This window comes from Coptis chinensis, chromosome 4 (genome assembly GCF_015680905.1).
Source record: "Coptis chinensis isolate HL-2020 chromosome 4, ASM1568090v1, whole genome shotgun sequence".
NCBI classification, from domain to species: domain Eukaryota; kingdom Viridiplantae; phylum Streptophyta; class Magnoliopsida; order Ranunculales; family Ranunculaceae; genus Coptis; species Coptis chinensis.
In genome coordinates, this window is record NC_141459.1 from 101,904,814 (window position 1) to 101,925,713 (window position 20,900).

The 20,900-nt window shown below is 36.6% G+C and overlaps 3 protein-coding genes and 1 long non-coding RNA gene across 7 annotated transcripts; all 4 read right to left on the reverse strand.

Moving 5' to 3' along the window:
• Positions 1-1,131: 1,131 nt before the first annotated feature.
• Positions 1,132-9,066, reverse strand: LOC147506361 (uncharacterized). 4 transcript variants are annotated; one of them, XR_015193700.1, is made up of 13 exons: positions 8,899-9,064; positions 8,643-8,810; positions 8,446-8,562; positions 7,047-8,311; positions 6,796-6,885; positions 6,267-6,609; positions 5,203-5,394; positions 4,369-4,555; positions 4,195-4,284; positions 3,363-3,640; positions 2,188-2,460; positions 1,962-2,093; positions 1,132-1,661 (listed from the first exon to the last, which is right to left on the reverse strand). It is a non-coding gene; the product is annotated as an uncharacterized LOC147506361 (long non-coding RNA). The 4 variants fall into 4 exon arrangements; XR_015193701.1 differs by having other exon boundaries at positions 2,188-2,682; positions 6,796-8,311; positions 8,899-9,066; XR_015193698.1 differs by having other exon boundaries at positions 6,796-8,311.
• A 51-nt stretch (positions 9,067-9,117) lies between these two features.
• On the reverse strand, positions 9,118-11,357 carry LOC147506362 (replication protein A 70 kDa DNA-binding subunit D-like). The gene is made up of 8 exons (XM_086605750.1): positions 11,043-11,357; positions 10,650-10,812; positions 10,299-10,584; positions 10,088-10,172; positions 9,892-10,010; positions 9,706-9,787; positions 9,332-9,461; positions 9,118-9,255 (listed from the first exon to the last, which is right to left on the reverse strand). The coding sequence occupies exons 1-8, from the start codon at positions 11,084-11,086 to the stop codon at positions 9,118-9,120; spliced, it is 1,047 nt and encodes a 348-aa protein (XP_086461876.1). The 5' UTR covers positions 11,087-11,357.
• Positions 11,358-15,327: 3,970 nt separating this feature from the next.
• LOC147506363 (uncharacterized) lies at positions 15,328-16,533 on the reverse strand. Its single transcript, XM_086605751.1, has one exon. The coding sequence runs from the start codon at positions 16,531-16,533 to the stop codon at positions 15,328-15,330; it is 1,206 nt and encodes a 401-aa protein (XP_086461877.1).
• A 2-nt stretch (positions 16,534-16,535) lies between these two features.
• On the reverse strand, positions 16,536-20,494 carry LOC147506364 (uncharacterized). Its single transcript, XM_086605752.1, has 5 exons — positions 20,416-20,494; positions 19,747-19,878; positions 18,884-19,638; positions 18,477-18,660; positions 16,536-18,400 (listed from the first exon to the last, which is right to left on the reverse strand). Exons 1-5 carry the CDS (start codon positions 20,492-20,494, stop codon positions 16,536-16,538), a joined length of 3,015 nt encoding a protein of 1,004 aa, XP_086461878.1.
• Positions 20,495-20,900: the final 406 nt, after the last annotated feature.

Genomic DNA, 20,900 nt, shown 5'->3' on the forward strand with positions numbered 1-20,900 from the left:
TAAGAAAGTATAACATGCCTAGCTTCTTTGTCTAGTTGGAGAGAATGAATAAGCAAGGAGACTATAATAGTTGAGGAAATGGAATCAAATCGTGGGGATTTATAGAAAACAAACCAACCCAAAGTAGAAATAAGCCGGAGAGGCGCACGATATTTTGTTTCGGGCATTAATGGGGTTCGTCGTTATGATTGGCAAGGAGCTATGGATAGTGGGTAATCAGTTTTGGTTCAAACGGTTTCCGTTTTTTTTTTGAATTTATATGTTGGTGTCTTTCCATTCCCTTTGCTTGAACTTAAGTGAATAGAGTGGGAGACTAAACATTTGAGAGAGGTGGAAGGATTAAGTTGGGCTAACCTGACGGGATTATTGAAAGCCCATAATTTGTACTGACGTTTTGGACGCGCAAGAATTTAATCTAATTGCTTTGAAGCAGTTATGCGAATCTAATAATGTGTAATAATGTGTTTTCGACCCTTGCTTATTGGTTTATAATCTCTTTATTTAAAAGCTGTCTATATTTTTACAGTTATTAAGTCTGATGGTTTTCTATAAGTCAATGGGATATAGAGAAATGAAATTGTTTGTGTCAAAATAAAGAGCAGCTGTAGCTAACGGAGTTCAAATATTGAATAACTTAAGTGAAAATGGTTATGACACAAATTTTTTAATTTGCTGAAGCATTAGAGGTGGGTGTACTATACTAATAGAGATGATAGAGCAGAGTGTTGATTAGAGCATAGCAAGAGGGTGACGCTATTTTGATGTTGCATCTTAGGATTCATAGTAATGTATAAATCAATATTGCCTAATGACATGGATTAATATCCAAATAGTTTGGACTTAGATATGGAAGAATCTCCAAATAGGAACTTAGGATATGCTAGCTTAATGTAGTACTGACACATGTGAGTAGCTATTAAAAAGGTGCTTAGTGTTAGAGTATTCCTGACGCAGCCCACCCCATTTGTATTGCACAACAATAAATTGTCAGGCTATTGAAGTCTCCCATGAGGTTAGTTTTTGCACATATTATTGTGTGCATACATCATATATTAGGGTCACCTTTAGAAGTGGAAGCAAATTTGATTGAGAGGATCATATTTGATGCATCCTTTTGAATTCATCACAATGTTTAAATAAGTAATTTCTATTAAATAAATAAATTTGATTGATTGGATCAAGTGTGAGTACAATTGGAACACTTTTAAAGAAGACAATACCGTACGCCTGATGAAAACTTGAGCAGAGTCAAGTACTTAGTTTTTAGTAGACTAAGTTGGCCATAATAGTTACTCGGCTTCCATTGTCCGAGATAACTTACATGAATTCAAAAGGGAAGAAATGGCACACTATGTTGGGAAGGTTAGTCCTGCTTATTCCCATCCAGCATTGCAGAAAATCTCATATTGATTCGGTATGGGCCAGCATCATGAAATCGTTCATCGTCGGTTCCATCAGATTTTTCCTAATTGTTTTGTTGAAAAAGAGTAAGTAGTATTGATGTATTTGTCCCTCTTACGATTGTCTACACAAAAAACAAAACCGAAACTTGTCTCGGGACCTTCTTCAAAGATATCATTTCGATAATAGGTTTGTAAACATCGATTGTTTCGACCTTCAATTCAATTGACGTAACCTATTGGTTAGCTTGTAAGAATTACCTGCAAATTAAATCAAAATATCAAATCAGAAAGACATTAAGCTAAGTATGTGTGTAGCCAAAAAATTGGAGGGTGAAAAGCAATTGTTATTTTGTCAATTCAAGTACGTATTTAAGTTCCTTGATGTTTAACAATTTTATTGAATGTTTAGCATTGGCATATCCGGATTAAGAACATATATAAAATATGAAAAGGCAAACATATATATTGTTAATTCAATAAAATTATCGATTAGTTTGTTTTCTTTGCTTGCGTTATTGAATATATATAAAATATATATTGACACATCATTAGACTAACCTCTTGCTACAGGGTGCAGCTCGTTAAAAGACAGCCGTCACTGAAGTTTGGATTTGCTATATGCATGGGTGCACACTTGAGGTTGCGTTCCAATTCTTCCCGCTTGAATCTTCAGAGGAAGTGAGAAACGACCTATTATTTGTATAACCCAAAGAAAAACATTGTTAAATCAGTGGCTGATAAAAACAATTTATATACATTACAATTAATAAGAAACGGGTCTTACAGCAGCTATAACAGCATTGGGCAAGTAGCTCAACTGCTGATTGAGAGTAGTTTAAGTAGATAGATCCTCGACAATGATTGGAATATCATAAATTGTGCCTACTTGAGAGATCAGGCATTGTTTCATCAGCTGCGCCGAAACGAATAGATGTAATAGCAGGTTTGACGGCCTTGTTCGCCATCAACTTTACAAATTAGCGCTGGCTTGCAACATATTAAGTCTTTAGTCTTTGAGGCATTGCGGTTTTGATACGCATGTAAGAAGCAATAGAAACTGCATGGAGTAAATACATATGCATTAAGAGCTGCAACTTATATAGGAGATGATAAAGAATTTAACAGAGCGAATCGGTCTTTCAAAGTCATTTCTGTTGCAGAGATAAAGTGTAGGTATGCTGCTTCTAAATGTTACTGGACTTTCCCTTGACACTGCTGTTACCACGGAAAATCAACTTTGACCTTCATTCCACCAGAAATCCAAACCATGAACCCCTTCCTAAAAAATCAATGACATGAATGAAGGTGTCATTTAACGATGCAAAAATATGGACCACACCAAAAACATACTCCCCATCTCGTACAACAGGTCCAAGACTTGTCACGTTCTCCTCCTTGGGTTCTCGGGCATGGCCTTCCTCCTCGACATGGTTCCAAAGACGACAACGTTTAATTTGGGGAATACGGTTTTAGCTACAGAGCTGTTTCGATACTTAATTAGATAAATGTAAGATTTAGCCCTCAACACTGTTGGTTGACTGTTTTGCAGTCCTTATAATTTACTTAAGAGCCGGTTTCATCTCTTCTATCCACACCTTAAAAAAGAAGCCAGGGGAGAAAATCGTCCACGAACTTGAAAATCAACTCGCTACCACGGTAGAGATATATCCGAAGAAAGTTCAAAAGTAACATAAAAATTATCACAAACTCTAACTTTCTAAGCTTGGTATAATTAAACTCATTTGGTGTAAGATCTCAACATCCTTTGATTTTCTCATGGAAACAAACAATAATTAAGTACAACGACTCCATGCTCATCAAATTTGATTATCAACATCTATATAGATTTTCCCGACATATATAGCAGATAGGCATCCAAAATATAGATCTTTGTCTTTTTATTTTACTTGCCCATAAACATAGTCAAACATAGAAAGAAGATGAGGAAAAAAAACGTACCTTATGCAACCATCAATTAAATTTTGGAGAAGGGAGAATTGTTGTTGGCTTTGAGTTAAGTTGGGTTTCTTCACCAAACGAAAGAGCAAAATCCTTAAAAAGATGGAGAGACAGGACAGTGAAATCCTCGATGGTTTCAGGCTTTTAATCTAATCTAAATAGTGATAGCCTAATGCCATTTATCATTCAAATTCCGACTAATCAATCATAAGTGTTGCAGACCACTACGCAATTCCATCGCCTTTCACTTGTTTACACAGGAGTACTGCAGTGACCAACTACAGGAAACAAAAGAGAAACATAAGGAAAGCTTCAGCAGTCTATCACCACCCAAGAACCATAGGCGAAAGTGACTTTAATAGCTTATCACTATAACAACTTATCTACCCCCAAAAAAATGATACTGATTATCTCCACGTGAACATTATCACATACATAAACTTAAGTATGAATTTAACGAACATGCTGAAGTGGAATATGCTTAATTATATATAAGCAAGAAAATTGTTCAGTAGAGAGAAGGGAGGGAAAAATGCATACTTGGCACGAAGTATATATTCTTTGAGAGCAATCAACCTTTAAGTTAAAACAAAAGCTCTACATAGGCAAAAGGAAAAATAATATAAAAAAGAAAAGTATGGCCAAAAATAGAACATGCTGTAACGAAGCCAAAGGTTAATTGGTTTCTGTCAAAACCAGGCTTAGATCGTTTATGAGAGATTCCTTATTATCAGCTAGACTTACCAATCAATATTGAATAATGCCTTGTAAAGCAACTAATAAGTGAAAATTCTAAAGTACTATCCAATTGGTTTCTGACTTCAATCCTTACCACTATCCAATTGTAGAGCAAGTTTAATCCTTTTGTGTCTAACAATTCTACTAAGCTTTAGGGCAAAAAGCGCTCCATGTCCTAGTCAATCTGTAATTATAACCACAACCTAGTCAATTTGTAAGTCTAATCAGTTGGTAAGCTTGCTGATAATTACCAAAATATAAAGGATACCTTGCTCATCTTTGCCAAGCCCCTTCCCTTTCCAACCCATTTTCTGTAGAAGCCTGAACCCTATGTTGGAGGGGCGTAAAGGCATTGTGTGTCCTATGTTGCTTGCTCCCACATTATCTAGATCAAGATTCTCTGTTGGCTTGTGGCTAATTGGCAAGCGAAAATCATCTCCTAGATCATCATATTCCTGCATCAAAATATTAAGTATTTCTAGAAATAATTCTGGTTAATTTCTTTTTGTCTCTTCTAGAATTGTAAGCTTATTTTTAAAAAAAAAAAAAAAAAGAAATGTTAAATGGCTTGGCAAATGAGGACATGCATATACAGTTTAAAGGTTTCAAACCAAAGAAAAGGATTGGCAAATATAATATGATTTGAGCTAGGCAGCTAGCAAATAGTGATAAAAGATGTAAAGAATTTAAGCGTCAATAGTTTTAGAATGTTGTATTATGATGCCAATCACCAATCCCGATTAGTTGGAATATTGGTGTTGTTTGTATCACTGCAAATTTGGTGTTGTTTGTATTATGTGTTGATACTGTATTTGTGTTGCAAAATATCTGAAAAGAGAATTCACTTTTGTGCAGTTACTTAGTTATGAATGAAGACAGCCCTTGGAGTGTGTTTGTAAAGACCTCCAAAAGTCCAGCTTCACAGCACATTTGGCATTTGTATTATGTATGAGTACGGTATGTGTGTTGAATATGCGAAATATCTGAATGTGTCATTACTTCTTGCAATTATTTATTTTTTATTAGTTGTAAGCTAATCAGTTGGTAAGCACAACAAATGACAGGAAGAAAATAGACGTAATAAGAATGAGCATTCAATAACCTGGATGGTCTGCTAGTTGGTTTCGAGATTGGTATCAAATTGCTGAAGCCTTAGCCCATCAATCCACTTCTTCTGTAGGTTCTGCAACATCTTCTCCCGAGCTTAATCTTCCTCTATTTGATTGACTTCTTAAGTTCGTTCTTCATGTATTTGAGTGAGTAGTAATGACTCATAAACGTCATGAATCAGTGACTGCTAGAGGATGTCATTAGTAGAGAATTGGTTAAAGGTGCATTCAGGGGTAAGTGTTATAGCAATTAATAACATGTTACATATATATATATGTTTATGATCTATTAAACTTAAATGAAGGGTTAGTTAAGATGTCAGACATCGGATGTCGTATCCCTTGGTTATTGACCGAGTAACATGTTTTGTGGGTCGACCAAGTGAAAAACATCAATCATAACACAAAAACTCTTTGATTCAAAGCTTCATCCCTATACAACACAATATACTAAGAAAAGAACTTTACAAAAAATGGAGAAACCAATCAACGAAGTCAATTAAGAATCATCATATCAAAAATATGACATAAGATCATATAACCTTTCCTAGAAGGAAAATATGAAAGATAAGAACTAAAGCCTTCATAGGTTTAAGCTAATGTACTGGGGTTACTCAGTTGGTGTGCTTGTCTTTTTCACCATTGTCTGGTCTTTATTGTTAGGCTTGGCTTATTCAACTTGGGCGAGCACATTGTCACTTTGTAGTGCCAAAAATGGGTGTCTTTAGAGGCAATGTACTTTTATTTGCCCCTTAACAAACCACTGTTGCAACGGCCAAAATGTTGTTGTTCTCATGCAAAACCTAAAAATAGCCGAGCTTAAACATCCTGAAGCTTTAAAGCTTTATGACTGACTTGAGATCAAATGATATTCCTAATGGAAAGTAAATGACCTATACAGGTTGAATCCAAACCTAAGACGACATGTATAACTGACAATTTTTTTAAGAGGAAGTCCTTGAAAAACGCTAAAAGCAGGTGCTTACTCCAACACTTGCAAAACATATACCTGAACTGTCATAGTGTCAACGTAAATGCAAAGCTAAAAGGAAATCACCTTATGTTCGATGGAGTCACCATGATGTGTAAATAACCCTGAGACGCAGCTGATCGATCCACCACCCTTAGTCGTGTCTTGTCTGCTTGTACGTAGAATGGTTTAAGATAGGGGCATGGCTTGATTGCACTGGTGTTATGGTCCTTCTTCTCACTAAACTATTTTGCCCACGCCCGACCCACCCCCTCTTCCCCTTGCTCACCTACCTCGACCTATCCCACCGTCATTACCGTGCAGTTGCTGGTACATATTTACTTGACGTGGCCGCTGCGGATTGAATTTTTGATGCTGCTACCACACATTGGGTTGCTGTTGTTGCTGCTAGTGGATGTCATGCACCTCTCTGTATTTGAAATTGCCAACAACAAACTATTTGAAATTTCTCACATGAACAGGTCAAAGAATATATCACTAAATATAAACTAAAAACTAATAACTGTGACACACGGAAGAAACATAATGTATAGTTATAATTAAATAAAGGGACCCAAATTGGTTAACTTAAGAGCATGAGTGTGCAAAATTATACCTTGCACATGTCGTCAAATCCCTACCACTAAGGGGAAATCAGCATACAATGAGCGCATGACGCTGCAGAGGTTTCGATTTGACATCATCCCTAATAATATTATGATTAAGTGGTTGGCTAAATCAATTTAAGCAAAAGTATTAAACTAATCAAAAATAATCCCGAAATTTTTTTGATCACCAAAAGCCGGTCCATAAGGTGTGCACTTCTTGTTGTCGATTCTAATCATCCTAACCACTACCTATACATACCTTCCATCAACTTCCAATGTGAAACAGTACAACCTTGTCAGCAACATAAGGGTATTCAAAGCTTCATCTTAGAACAAAAGAAAAAAAAAAGTTTTACAGAGAGCAAAACCATATGAACTGCAGAAAAGGAAAACAGAAAACTGGAATAGGGAACCATCTTAAAACGGAGGCAACCCATAAGAACTGCAGTACGCAACATGACCTAAATTGTAGTGTCAGTCGAGACAGAAAACGATGGCTATTAGACAATGAACAAATTAATTGACGACAATCAATATCAGACTAATAATTTTAAATATTTGTTAAGTGTTGTGCTATAAGAAACAACCATTCTTGAGAATGTTAGACTCAGTTTGTCAACCTTTTTTAAATTATGAAAAAGAAATATGACGTTAATGCATATATACTACTCCTTGTAATCCATTCTCAACACCACATGTATGAACAAATTTCTTACCTTTAACGTTTAGCGGCTCAAAGTACGCAAGTAAGCATTATAATTTTATTGATGGTCAAATAACAAACAGCAACAATGCATATCAAAAGAAAAAACACATCATTCCCCTTTAAAATCAGACCAAGCACTTAAAAATTCGGTATATTTTGGAAAATTGAAAAGGTCACCTTTGTGACGATTTCGCTAAGATATACCTGTTGCAAAAAAGAATTTAATATATAGATGAGAGAAATGGGCGCATAAGAGAAATACGTCTAGTTTGCTAGCAACTAAATCCGGTATAAATGGGAAAAAAATTCAGTATTCATGTGAAGGCGTAACACGCGAACATTTTAATAGCAGCATGATCACATGCCTAGTAGAACCCATAAATTAAAGTGGCCTACATTAGAAAGTTGCATAAGAGATTCCATCTGTTCCACATATACCCTCATCTCTACTGTACTAGTATGGTAGTTACAATCCTTAGAATTCATACACAGATGTTTGGTGCATGCGAAAGGGAAAAGTAAGTGATAAATTGCAGCACATGGTACATGAAAAAAAAAACAAAGTGAAAAAAAAATGGAACATAACAATAAACATTGAACTGATATAAAAAATAAATCAAAGTTAGATACGGAAGCACCAAACCACGAAACGAAAAAGACAGTTCTGAAAAAAAAAAGTGAAACACAAAGGCACCAGTGGAAAAAAAAACATAAAGAGGCACACTTCTCAAATAGTATCCAAATCCCTCTTGTTAAGAACACACATTAAAAGAAGTAGAGTTAAGACAATGTATTGATTCTGCAGCCATGGATGTCTCCTGCAATGTAGAAAGGGTAAAAACGTTGTCACACATGGACTTTTGATTTTATGCTTCATGTAGAATTTTTTAAACAAACAGAATAAATCAATTTTTAAATTACTACATCCAAGAGTGTTGTGTTGTACATTCACCTTGAACTATGTTTTTTTAGTTTTTTTTTATGGTTGTATCTCGGAGGTTAATGCTTTGCCTGGATCAGCTTCTTCAACAATATCAACAGATGACTCCACACATGCACCTTGGTTTCCCTAAGGTTGTGTAAAATGGTTAAATGTGATTGTAGTAAAACAAATTTGTTATCCGACCAAAAAGACACGCATGAAACTACCTGCTCAACCAATTGACAATCGATGACAGCTTGGTCAGGGTAAACCTTCTCAACGGTAAACGATTCAAAACCTTCCTTTGCACTGAACTCGGTAATTTGCACCTGGAAAATGTAAGATCGGCCTTCAAGTTTCCTTAGTTCAGTTTGAATCGCTTTGGGGCCTCGGTCCTGTAAGTTGGATAAGAATGGGTAATTTAGACAAATGGCCTTCATTTTAAAAATAGACGGGAGTCATGGGGTTTTTTAATTAGCTTGCCTTATGGATAATTTCTAATTCTTCAACCGACTTCTTCACCAAGTGTTCAACATGTTTGTTGAAAGCGACAAAAGTGGTAATGTCTGAGAAATCATTCACAGCAAATCGAAGCTTGTACCTGTTTAGACATTAGAATGTGTATAGGCAAGAAGTAGTCATTTGTCATTTAAAATAATACTCTAAAAAACAACAAAAATATATATTTAACTCACCTTTTTTTCATTTGTCCACCCTACATTTTGGGCCGGTGTGTCTTGTTCGATCTGCAATCGTTTTCATACAACGCTTGCAACTATTGTAGTACCAATTATTACTGTATACTTTGTCTATAATGGCACTGCAAGTATAACTTGATCCCTACAAAGAAAGAATGGAGTATATTTTGAGCAAAAAGTATATACATTCATATATGAAAGAAAAAATTAGCATATACCTTATATGATTGATCTCTTCCCATTTCCTTCAATTCACCTATGGTAACTCTCCTGTCTCTAAGCAGTGCTTCTTCAGATAGATTTTCAACAGGGCCTTCAAGCTCAACCAATATGTTTGCAGCTTCAATGCTAGTGGGCAACAATATAAAAGAATGTAAGACCCGTTATGAGTATAGGACAATATAGCCAAGGAATGGTAGTAAACAAAATACACAAACCAATTAAAGGGAGAGGAAATTGGCCCAAATGTCAATGTGGTTGATTACAACACATTCATTTGTTACATAAACTTATTTTTTATTTCCATAACCTATTCTTTAATGCGTTATGAAAGAACGAATGCAAATATGTTAGATAAATATCCTAAACTTACCCGCGCTTGTATTCAGTTACGGCATGGATATCTAGGTTGACATAGATCTTTGTTCCACTAACAGATGAAAGGGTAATCTTGTCTACAACAAAAGACATTAAAAGTGCATTGGCTTAGAATAGAATTTAAAATTAATTAATTTTTCAATAACAATTCAAATTATGAACACTGTAAATGTATTATTACCTTGATAATCCTTTGCAGCCAGCGAAGTGGCTATAATGATCACATTCTGTTGTGTTAGTATGTCGTCCGGAATTGATTTGACCAGATCACCCCATAAAGTAATGGTCACTTCAGCGCGCCTAAAGGGTGAATAAACTTGATGAGGTTACAAAAACATGTTTGTCTGTTTAAATTGATATATAAAGGGTGTACTAACTTCTGATCCATGAGTACTATCTCCTTTAAAACAGAGCCAGATTTCTGTTTTGTGCTGCCGACTTTTTTCAACACACCAATCACATCTGCTTGTTTAAATAAATATAAGGTTAGATCTTTGATCATATCCAGTTAACTTTAAGTGACAGTTTAATTTAACAGGGAAGTAAAACCGAGAGGGAATATTTAAGCATAAGGTTGTGATTGATTACCTGATAGAAGAGTTTTCTGTTTCGCTTTGTCGGACACCGTGTTATACTCAATGAAATTGAAGTTGTATCTTGCAATTTCAGCCCCCCCTTCATCAGCTAACTGTATCAATGTGTCTGGTTTGAATTTTATTACAAAGGGATGCACCACTGGTCGATAGGTCGTTGCTAACACCACGTCAAATCTCTCAATGATGTAGATGTTGCCCTCTTCCAACAAAGCTCCTTTTCCAAATTTGTCAAAATCTTTAAAATCCTTCGATTCCAATTTAGCATGTATGTGGGTTCCCTAGCAAGAAGGGGAAAAATCAGTGGTAAATTTTGAATGATTGCAAAACAAATGCGGTTGATTACCTTAGCATCCAATGGAAGAAAGTCTCTACTGAGGACCTCATTGTTGTTATTCCAGTGGATTGACTCCCACACTCTTGTTAGACGAACTTTTATTTTCAATTTGGTTGTGCCCGTACGAAGCATAGAAAGGTGTTGGAATTCTGTTGTTGCCATTGAGGTATGCCTACAAAACAACCAATATTGAATGAACGAAAGAAATTAAGCCAAAATCTTAAATGCACACTTTCAAAGAAAGAGTATCTAGATCACATAAGTAAAAAGAATATAATCATCTTATAGTGCCATGGAAGAAAGTTTTGATTGCGCATAAGGCGAAGACTAATATGACTGCGAGGAAAACAATAGCATGGTATGTAACTCCAACGATTACCTAAAAATATGCAAATATTTTACATGATCAATTGAACTATATGCTCCCAACCTCTCCAGCACAACATGTATATAAACAATAGTAAAGAAAGCCTGGGAGAAGAACGGTCTTGACCAATTAAAGAGGTTCAATGTTGTAAGGGGGTTGCATACGTTTGTGATATTTAACATATACATTAATGGGAGGCATGAAAGTTGTATAGATTGCGGCCGTTTTAGAAGGAGGAATGACTGGAAGTTGTTTTTTTGCAACTATTACATACATTTAGGCAAAGGGAAGGGCAGCGTGGAAAACGCATCGTATTAAATTTGAGTTAGTTCTGGGCAAGACTTTATGACTTAAGTTTTATTTTGATAAAGGACTTAAGCTGATCTTAAGAAAGCTCAAATAGAATAATCAAAACGGCAAATCATTATCATGAACAGTGTATCAGGCCCATTATGATTGTTAGCCTCTATGTTTAACGTTTAACCTGTTTTTTTTTTATTGGCTTTTAACTTGTTTTTTTAATTAGTGAGATGTTTTAAATTTGATTTATATAATTTTTCCTTGGAATAATCACATTGATTTAATTGAGATTAAAATAATTAGGTGTGGTGATACGGGAAAATTCATACCGCCTTATTAATGCGAAAATAGTATTAGTTTTGGAAATTGTGTTTTGAGGTACACATTAGTTTCCTTTTTTCTCTTTTGGTTCAAATGTATACATTAGGCGTTGTTGTTGGTATACTAAGACAATGTGAATTTACTAACTGGACCAATATACTAATTGAATTGAAAATACGTATATAGATATTAGCAATAAATAATGACCTGCTCGCATATTGTATACTGAAACAATATGACGTTAAAAACAAAAGAAAACAAAATAAGCAATAATAATATCTTTAAAAAAATAGAAAGAAAACTGAAGAGATGTAATCACACGACCACAGCACACAATAGAAATATAGGCTCTCACATGAGGAATACATCACGTCGATTGTTCTTAAATATAGGGAGAACTGGTGTTTTTGTAGATCAATATGTTTTTTCACCCGCAGTCCTTTTAAAGCATGCTGCAGTAGCATCAATTCAAGGTGGCTTCCATACATGAACCACTATTTGGTTAATTTGATATACAGTTTCCATTTGGTGGTGAACTGACACCAGGAGCATTAAGTCCATTTAAATAGCCATGAGTAGTCAAGATTGAAGGTTCATTTACGGTAACCCACTTCTTAACCCTGTCACCGAATTGTTTGAAACAAAAGTCTGCAAACTCGCCAAAATAATCCCTGAAACAACATATAGAAATTCATTAATCAACAAATCATTGAATCTATACTATTGTATGGTTCCAAGTGACCTAAGATCAAATTGTGTTTGACCATGTAGGAGCCAAATATGCAGATAGCCAATCCATGCAGACCTAACTTGAGCAATATTCTAGGAATCTACTTACTGAACAATCTAATTACCAATTGAATTCTCCCTCCTAGATGAAGATTCAAAATGAGAAAAACTTAACGTTTAATTTATTGCCACTATGACTGTTCCGTGATGTCATTACCACCTAACATTGAAAGTCACCTTTCACTACCGAACTTGTAAATTCAATCTCAACTAAAGGTCAAGTCAAATCGAAGGACAACAATCAAACAATCAACGAAAGACAATGGGCACTGCAAATGCGTGCCTTCTTGAGCCTTATTCTATTCGTAAACAGAAAATTAATTGCTCACCTACGCATATGTATGGTCCAGGGCGAAGCATCACAAGGAAACCTAGCTCGGGACACATCTTGAGAAAAGATTCTAAGTCCGCAATACCCTCAAACATCCATTCCCCAGGTTTTGGTTCATGCAAATTCCAAGGCACATATGTTTGAATTGTGTTCAAGCCCAATGCCTTTGCTCTCAAAAAGCCGGTCCTCCCAAAGATCTGAAAAAAAAAAGGGGGAATATTAAGAGAGAGGTAGAGATTATTACACTAATTAAATGCAAAATACACATACATTTAGCATCACGAGCTGAAAATTATGTCAAGAGCTAAGATAAGATGAAATGAAATAATAAAATATTTAAAACGGAAAGATACAAATGAAATTGTATAAGATGAAAATGGTTCAGTTACCTCGAACCAATAATGAAAATAATGCAAGTCACCTCCACTTATTTGTAAAGGTTGACCGTCTTTCCAGAATAATGATATGTAAAAAAGATATCTATGTATATCCTTTCAATAAAATATTTAAAAAAATAGTGACATTAACGCATTAGTCGGCCATTTTTTCTTTTTAATATTAATATCTGCCAAATTTCTTTCGGAGATTCTAATATGTCATTATCACAACTTGTTTCATTAGGACTATTTTTTATATCTGGAGTTAAAAATATGTTTTTCTTGTATTTTGTGATTTTTTCTAGTTGATTTCTGATTGTACTTGTCCTATCCGTCAAATCCTTTACAATAACTTCTTGTATTGTTATCAAATGTATAAGGTACCCACAACCCATGTACCATCAGCTCAGCTGGGAAAGCTGATCAAAATGCAATGTCACTTTAGAGTCCTAAACAGAGCCTGGTTTGACTCCAGGTTCAACTGACTGCAAAATTAAAGTTGAAACAAAAAAATATACTGGCAGAAGAGCAGTAACATAGAACTGCGAGTACTGGTCGGTGGAACTGATTAAATGCATATAAAATTGGTTTGTTTATGACCATAAGATGAAAAACCTATGACAACCACAATCAGAACTTGGTTTTTATATTAAAAATCAAATAACTTTTCCTTGTCCCTTGGTAAGCTCGCATTATAGCAAGGGAGACACGGTATTCATTGGAAGAACTGAAAATCCGAATTTGGACCTAAGACTGGATGATCAGGTCTCTACTCTGTAGGAGTCTACTTACATTCTCAATGGAATGAAGACTAAGTGTTAAGAGTAATTGCCTCACACTTCGCCGCTTTGGGACTCAAATGCGAGGTAAATGGCTTTTCGGATCCCCACACACTCGTTATCATCATGCTCCATTTCATCTTTGAATATATATACCCACCGAGTCTCATCATCTAATAATAAGCTGAATAACTGATTGCTGTTCCAGTTACAGATGTAGTGGGCTGTTATGCCGACTATAACAATGATCATATGAACGGCAGAAAAGATTAATTCTTAGCGTAGTCGGAGCGAGCCCCATAAAACGCTCTGAGCCACATGTGCAAGTTTCCTGCAGGATTGAATGTTGTCGTCCTTTGCAACCCACTCCCTGGGTTAGGATAGGGAGGCCTCTTAGAGTCAGGCAAGGTATACGGATGAGTCACACCCTTAAAAAGAAAGAAAGAAAAGTCAAGAATGGCGTAAGGGCCGACCCTAACCTGGCCTTTGCTAATCAAATGCCCAAAGTCCTAGGGGGCAAAGGAAGTGACAACCTTCCCTTTTCTGCTAGGAGAGGAAGATTGATTAAACTTCCTTGCGAGTTGAGGTACCTCCACTCCTCTTCTACTGTAATTCAGGACCTGGTAGCAGGTGAAGGCTTCAACAAAATTAGGAATTGGCATAGGCTTCAACATATATTGGAAGCAATAAGGGTAGTAATAGGCTCCCGGCCCTGACACAAGTGTATACCAGACTCAACAATAAGGGAAGTGAGCTCTCTGCACTCATACCATTGCAACCAACAGTGTACAACGCAAACAGTAGAATTTAAGGTAGTTATAATTACCTCCTCTTCCTCGGCGCTGGTGAAAAACTTGTTGCCTCCAAAGTTAAGTAAACTGCATCCAGTTAAAGAAATGATCACAAACTGTAACAACATATTATCCACTCTACAATTTTATATAATAACTTCCCAGTAAACGTAAACACGTCAAACATAATCTTGATGTTCAGGAAAACCTTATTCGTGTAGTTAATATGGTCAGCAGCACATGCAAAGATAATATCAATTCTTTTGGTTACACATCTGAATGGATATGCATTGGCATAAATTTACAAATCCAAACATTTTCTCAACATAAATGAACTTAATGGAACAACATAAAAATTATTTTTTATCTTGGAAAAAAGCTATATAAATTGATTGCTATAACAAAAATTAGTGCAATTGACTTGTCAAATTGCACACCAAATGATTACACATCATTAAACCTCGTTCGGTGGATTAACTGGTGCACAACGCAAGGAAATTGCATAGGCAATTGTAGTTCTATATTGTATACATAAGTGACACAATCAACGTATGAAGTAAGGAAGATTAAAATGACATACAGATATCTAAAGCAATAATTAGGCAGCCAAGAATAGAAGACACCAATGGCTACTATGCACTGCAAGAACGGAGGATGTCGTTGTAGACAATATTTTTAGTGTAAGTTCCAGAGAGACCCCTCAATGTTCCCTTCTTAACTAAAACTCTAGTCGAAGATTGTGACACTCCTCTTGATAAAGCAACATAGAGTTGGCCGTGGGAGAAAACATGCTCGGGTAAATATACTCCAACATTTGGTATTGTTTGACCTTGTGATTTGTTGATTGTAAGAGCGAAGCTTAGCTTTATAGGAAATTGTTTCCTAGTCAGCTCGAAAGGTAACCTTGCATCTTGAGAAGGGTGCAACGGAATGCGGGGCAAGAAAACTCTAGCACCAGCTGAATTTCCAATAACGATTTCTGCATCAATTACATGTGTGTCGAACCCTCTACATATTAGTCGTGTTCCATTACATAGGCCATTCTTAGGATCTAAATTTCTCGTTAGAATAACTGGAGCTCCTAGCTTAAGTTTCAACTCGTGAGGAGGCAGACCACTGGGACAAATAGAATTTAAGTACTCTTGCGGGTACAAACCACGTGAATCATTCGCCACCGAATCAAAAGAGTAATACGACACTTCGTCACCTGGAAACTGATCAATTATTTCATCATTCAATAATTCAACAGTTTCATTCCTAGGAGTTATTATTGCCCTCTGAATCATGTAGTCAGTGTCACCGGCATTTTCATGTAATCTTGGAAAGATCTCATTTATAAGATTCACACGTGAATGCTCATTTTCCCACGGCACGACAATATCTCTAGGAAGTTCAATCATGTCCCCATCAATAAATGGTTTAGTCCCATCACCTATGCTCATAAGAAACTTCGCAAAAGCAGGATCATTTTTCGCTCGCATGTTTTCCTTAAGACATATCACATGCACTTTCCCCCAAAGTGGTGAGTTTGTAATACATGCATCAATAGTTTGTGCTCTTGTACCACGTGAAACAATAGGGAGTACTTGACGGAAATCTCCACCCATAACAAAAACCTTACCTCCAAAAGGCAATTCACTGCCTGTGATGTCTTTTAAAGTCCTGTCCAGTGCCTCAAACGCATAACGATGTGTCATTGTAGCCTCATCCCATATAAGTATACTCGCTTGTTGTAACAAACATGCCAATTTGCTTTTTTTAGTTATTTTGCAAGTGGACGTAGATGTAATTGGTATTGGGATCTTGAACCTAGAATGGGCTGTACGACCGCCAGGCATCATTATAGCAGCAATTTACGAAGTTGCTGTTGCAATAGCAATTTGGCCCTCTCTCCGAGTTTTGCCAGAATCGATTTATATAAGTATGTTTTGCCTGTTCCGCCTGGTCCGTCAACGAAATAGACCCCACCATCTCTCCGTTGGACCGAACTGATAATCTTTTCAAAAGCCTTTTTTTTATCATTATTAAGTTTACTTATAGAAGTAATGTCTTCTGAAGCAATGGGAATAGACAGTTCCTCTCTAACCAAATTGGATATATCATCAAGGTTGACTTGTTCACCGGTTATTGAAGGCAAATCGTATCCCGAAATATTTTGACCATGCTGTTCCAATAAGAGTTGAAGTTCGCGTAACAAACGATCTGTCGCATACGTTGAGTTCAAACCCAATGCGGTGTAATCTTCGGCCATATAGCTATGGAATTCATTCCACAAATCACGAACTCCAGATGGATTACAATAGACCAAGATTGTAACAAATAATTTCTGTAGAGAAGAGGGCATTTGTATCCTCGATGCTTCAAGCAAACATTCGTGAACATCATTATCCCTTTCAAGCAGGCCTAATGCTTCAGCCGCCTCTTTGAATGTGGGGTATACATTAGATCCGACAGTTCGTAGATGCTCAAATGATGTTGGTCCTCGAACATGATTTAGCAATACCCTCAAGTAGTACCTCTCACCTTCAAGAGGGGATACTGCATAAAGCCTTCCAATGACATGATTATGTCCATTTCTTTCTTTCCAATGATTAGACGTCTTGTTCCATACATAATGTCCAGGGATCTCACGATAAAGATATAGCCGAGCAGCCTCATCAATGCTATTTAGTTTAAAAAATTCTGTCAACATTGTGCGGGAGTTCTTATCATCAGCCAAAACATCCTCAATGAGTTGGTCGCCTTGATAGGTTACCTCATGCATATTCTTAAGATGGACCTGCAAAGAATATACAGATGGGTATATCTGACTTAGCGGGAATTCAAAAATTCTCCAAAGGGCTTCCTGTGGGCAAATCCAACGTCCATCTACATACTGCTTTATTTCATCTTGTTCTTCTATGTCTGTAGATGTTACTTCAACGGCAACTCGATCTGAACCCTTGTAGATATACTTGTACAAATATTTGACACTTTTAATGCTCGAGCATACCTCAACATTGATATGGCAATTGTATTTTTGTAATAACCACGGATTATAGGGTACAACCCAACGATTATCGACACGATAACGACGGCGATGATTCTGGACAATTGCAAAAGCACCATTGTCTCGCCGCATATATGTAGCATAGGAATCAATTCCTTGATTAGTTACTGGTGCAAATTGTTTTGGGAAATTTCTTGTACACTTCTGATCTTTCATGCAGACACATGTTGGATTAACAGAACCACACGGTCCATGAATCATGTGTTTGACAACAATCTCATATAGCTCCGGTTCAATATTTGGATCTGGAATTTCCGCTCTAACAATATTGTCATAATCGTCTGCGGTTGTCAGTTTGTCATTTTCGTCAAGAATTAGAAGGATGTGTGCATGAGGCATTCCTCTCTTCTGGAATTCAATAACATGAATGTGTGCAACTACTTTCCCAAGAACTCCTTTAGTAAACAGATCATTCTTCAACTCTTCAAGCTTTGCACGAAAGATCCTTACTATCAATTCTGGCCTGTCATTTGGAACTTGACCTTCTAATAACTCATTAGTGATCTCCTCCCAAGATGGATTGCAAGTCATTGTGATAAACAAATCCGGCCTCCCATACTTTTGAACTAATGCCATAACATCGTGATATCGCCGATGCATGTCACGGGGACATCCCACAAAAGATGCAGGCAAGATTGTTTTCCGTCCAACATTACCTAAATATTTAAAAAAGATGGATATAAGAATGTCTAGATGATTAAATGGTAATAAATTATAAAACTTAATACACACCTGAATGAATTTCTCCTGAGCTTAAAGAGTCTTGCAATCCTTGATAAAGCTCAGCCCTAATTTCTTGTTGGTGATCACATATCCACCTTAATCTCAGAGTTGATATTTTAACATAGTTGTCAACTATGTATTGTTGTAAAAGACGGCCACTACGGAGAAGTAGAAGTGGATCATTTGGTCGAATCTAACAATGGGAGAAGACATTGGTCATGTAATGGTTTTGGAAAACCAATGCAGAACAAAACACTAAATAGATGAAAGCTTACTTGGAGTAAGTAACAATAAAATTGTTGACTCGTGAGTCGTTTTCTATTAGAACGGAACATATGCAAATTCCATCCCGGGCTGCCGTAAGGGAGTAGTAGAGGGTATTGAAGTGGATCATAATAGCCGGCCGTGTCAGGAACATTCTCAAACGCTCCAGATATTCTTTGAGCTATGATGTCCCTTTCATTTAGGTTACTTGGATCCTCACCACCAACTAATATCGCTGCTACTTGAGAAGATGTAGGCATGCTATATTGATGAGCTCCTGTTAGGTTATCTCTAATAAGTAGACGAAGATTAGAAGATGACAACCTTTGGGAAACTTGGCGAAAAATCTTGACATATGGATTCTCCTTTAAAACATTATGAATGATAGCCAATACCCGTCTATCCAACACTCCATTTTCAGCCATACGATTGTCAAGCTCATGATCTGTATCGTATATATACATCTGAAGAAATCTAGGTCTGTGACCAGGCTTGGGCAAAAGGCTACCAATACGATGATAAATAGAGCCTCGGGCTTTGTACGTGTAAATGCCTTCTCGACCGTCAGCAAGATCATCGTCTATGTTAACCCCCATAGAAATAAATGAGAAGACATGATTATATGCACGTATGTTTTTCCTAAAATCGACAGCAGCAGTTGATGGAGATGTAAATAAATCCACCAATTCAGTCGGTGCTACTAAAGCTGGCAAACTGATTGTCCCATTTGAGCAGCAAAAACCGGGCGGTTCGCGATGGAACAGTTTTGCTTGGCATCGTGGACAATTCGTAGGTTGTGGTAAACGATGTGTATGAACATCTAAAGAGTTGTCATAGCCCCATGCACAATTATGGTTCCGCCTTTTTCTAGCCGTGTCTCCCCTCCTTCGGCCGATCTGACCGTTACCTAAGGCAACACACTCTTCTAAGTCAATGTATTAATCGTGGAAGCGTAGCCACTAAAAACACCAGAATACATAAAATAGATGTACTTAATTCAAGGGCAAATTTTAACCTTGCATAGGAAGTATTTCTTCTCTTGAACCTTCATGGTTCCCCCCGAGATCATCAGAGTGCATTGCAGTATTAATACCATTGAATGGATTAATGACATCAACACAGAAATCCCCGTGATCAGCGTCAGTGTCTACAAAATAAATAAAGGTCCTTGTTTTGCAAGATACGTAAACGAAAACAACAAATTTATTATTGGGTAAAGAGTAAGGTACACATGTAACCTTCAAAAGGCTCGCCTTCGCTACCACTACTGATCTGGATGTCGACCCCATTCAAGCCAACGTTATTGATAGCAAAACATCTAAGCGGATAAGTAATTAGTAGGGGTTGTTACCGTCATTGTCACTAATTTCTGAGGTAGATGATGTTGCATTAATACAGTTTCAAGCATATTGCCTTATATGAGTCAGACGTCTTGGTTGCAAATCACGTTCTCCATAAAGCAATAGGTGCGAAACATCTCTAGATGGGTGTCGGCCTTGGATTAACTCATGAGCGAGAATCGATTGAGGGGCATGCCACGCTACACGTATGCGTTCTCTTTGAGAAGTCAATTCGTCAGTTCTTTGGTTTCGGATTCGTTGATAATAATTGATTCGCCTACGCTCCCTTCGTTGGGCCATCTGTTCTGAGCTCATGTTGCTTCCTCTTTCTCTTTCTCGATTACGTCGGTTTTGTTGTTGTTGTTGCCGTACGTCACGATGACTAAGGGAATTCAAATTTGGGTGGTCCTCAGGCGCATCCATATTTAAATGGTTGTAAACGGAAACTATGTTGGATGCACAGACCCTTTTCAAAGGTAGAAAAAGAAATGATATATAGGGAATTATTAAGAGAAATCCAACGATTAAAAAGAGATACGAAACCAGGACAGACAACAAAAAATTAACAGATTAATAAAACAAAAAGAAAAGACATTATAGTCCACAGTTGAATAGAAAACACAAATAAGTTAAACATACTTTAAAGCACACGAGGCTTATAAGAATAAAGAATTAAATATATAGTTGTTGATGGCTCAGACAATTAAAATAACATCATCATATTTGGTCAAGTACTTAAGTAATACTAAAACTAAAATAAGTTGCGGAATGCAGTTATAGTTTATACAGAAGTGCATGCTGACAAATTTCTGATCGAAATTGATTAAAT

Bases quoted from the DNA above. Each gene is read 5' to 3' on its own strand.
- LOC147506362 (XM_086605750.1), bottom strand. From the start codon at position 11,086: ATGTTGTGCTGGAGAGGTTGGGAGCATATAGTTCAATTGATCAT. The intron at 10,173-10,298 runs GTAATCAATCAC...TTAAACAAGCAG, and splicing joins ACAGAAAACTCTTCTATCAG to ATGTGATTGGTGTGTTGAAA. The intron at 9,256-9,331 runs GTATATGCTAAT...CTTTCTTTGTAG, and splicing joins GAAGAGATCAATCATATAAG to GGATCAAGTTATACTTGCAG.
- LOC147506363 (XM_086605751.1), bottom strand. From the start codon at position 16,533: ATGCCTGGCGGTCGTACAGCCCATTCTAGGTTCAAGATCCCAATACCA.
- LOC147506364 (XM_086605752.1), bottom strand. From the start codon at position 20,494: ATGGATGCGCCTGAGGACCACCCAAATTTGAATTCCCTTAGTCATCGT. The intron at 19,879-20,415 runs GTAATCGAGAAA...TTTATTTTGTAG, and splicing joins ACAACAACAACAAAACCGAC to ACACTGACGCTGATCACGGG. The intron at 18,401-18,476 runs GTGTGTATTAAG...TTAAATATTTAG, and splicing joins CTCAGGAGAAATTCATTCAG to GTAATGTTGGACGGAAAACA.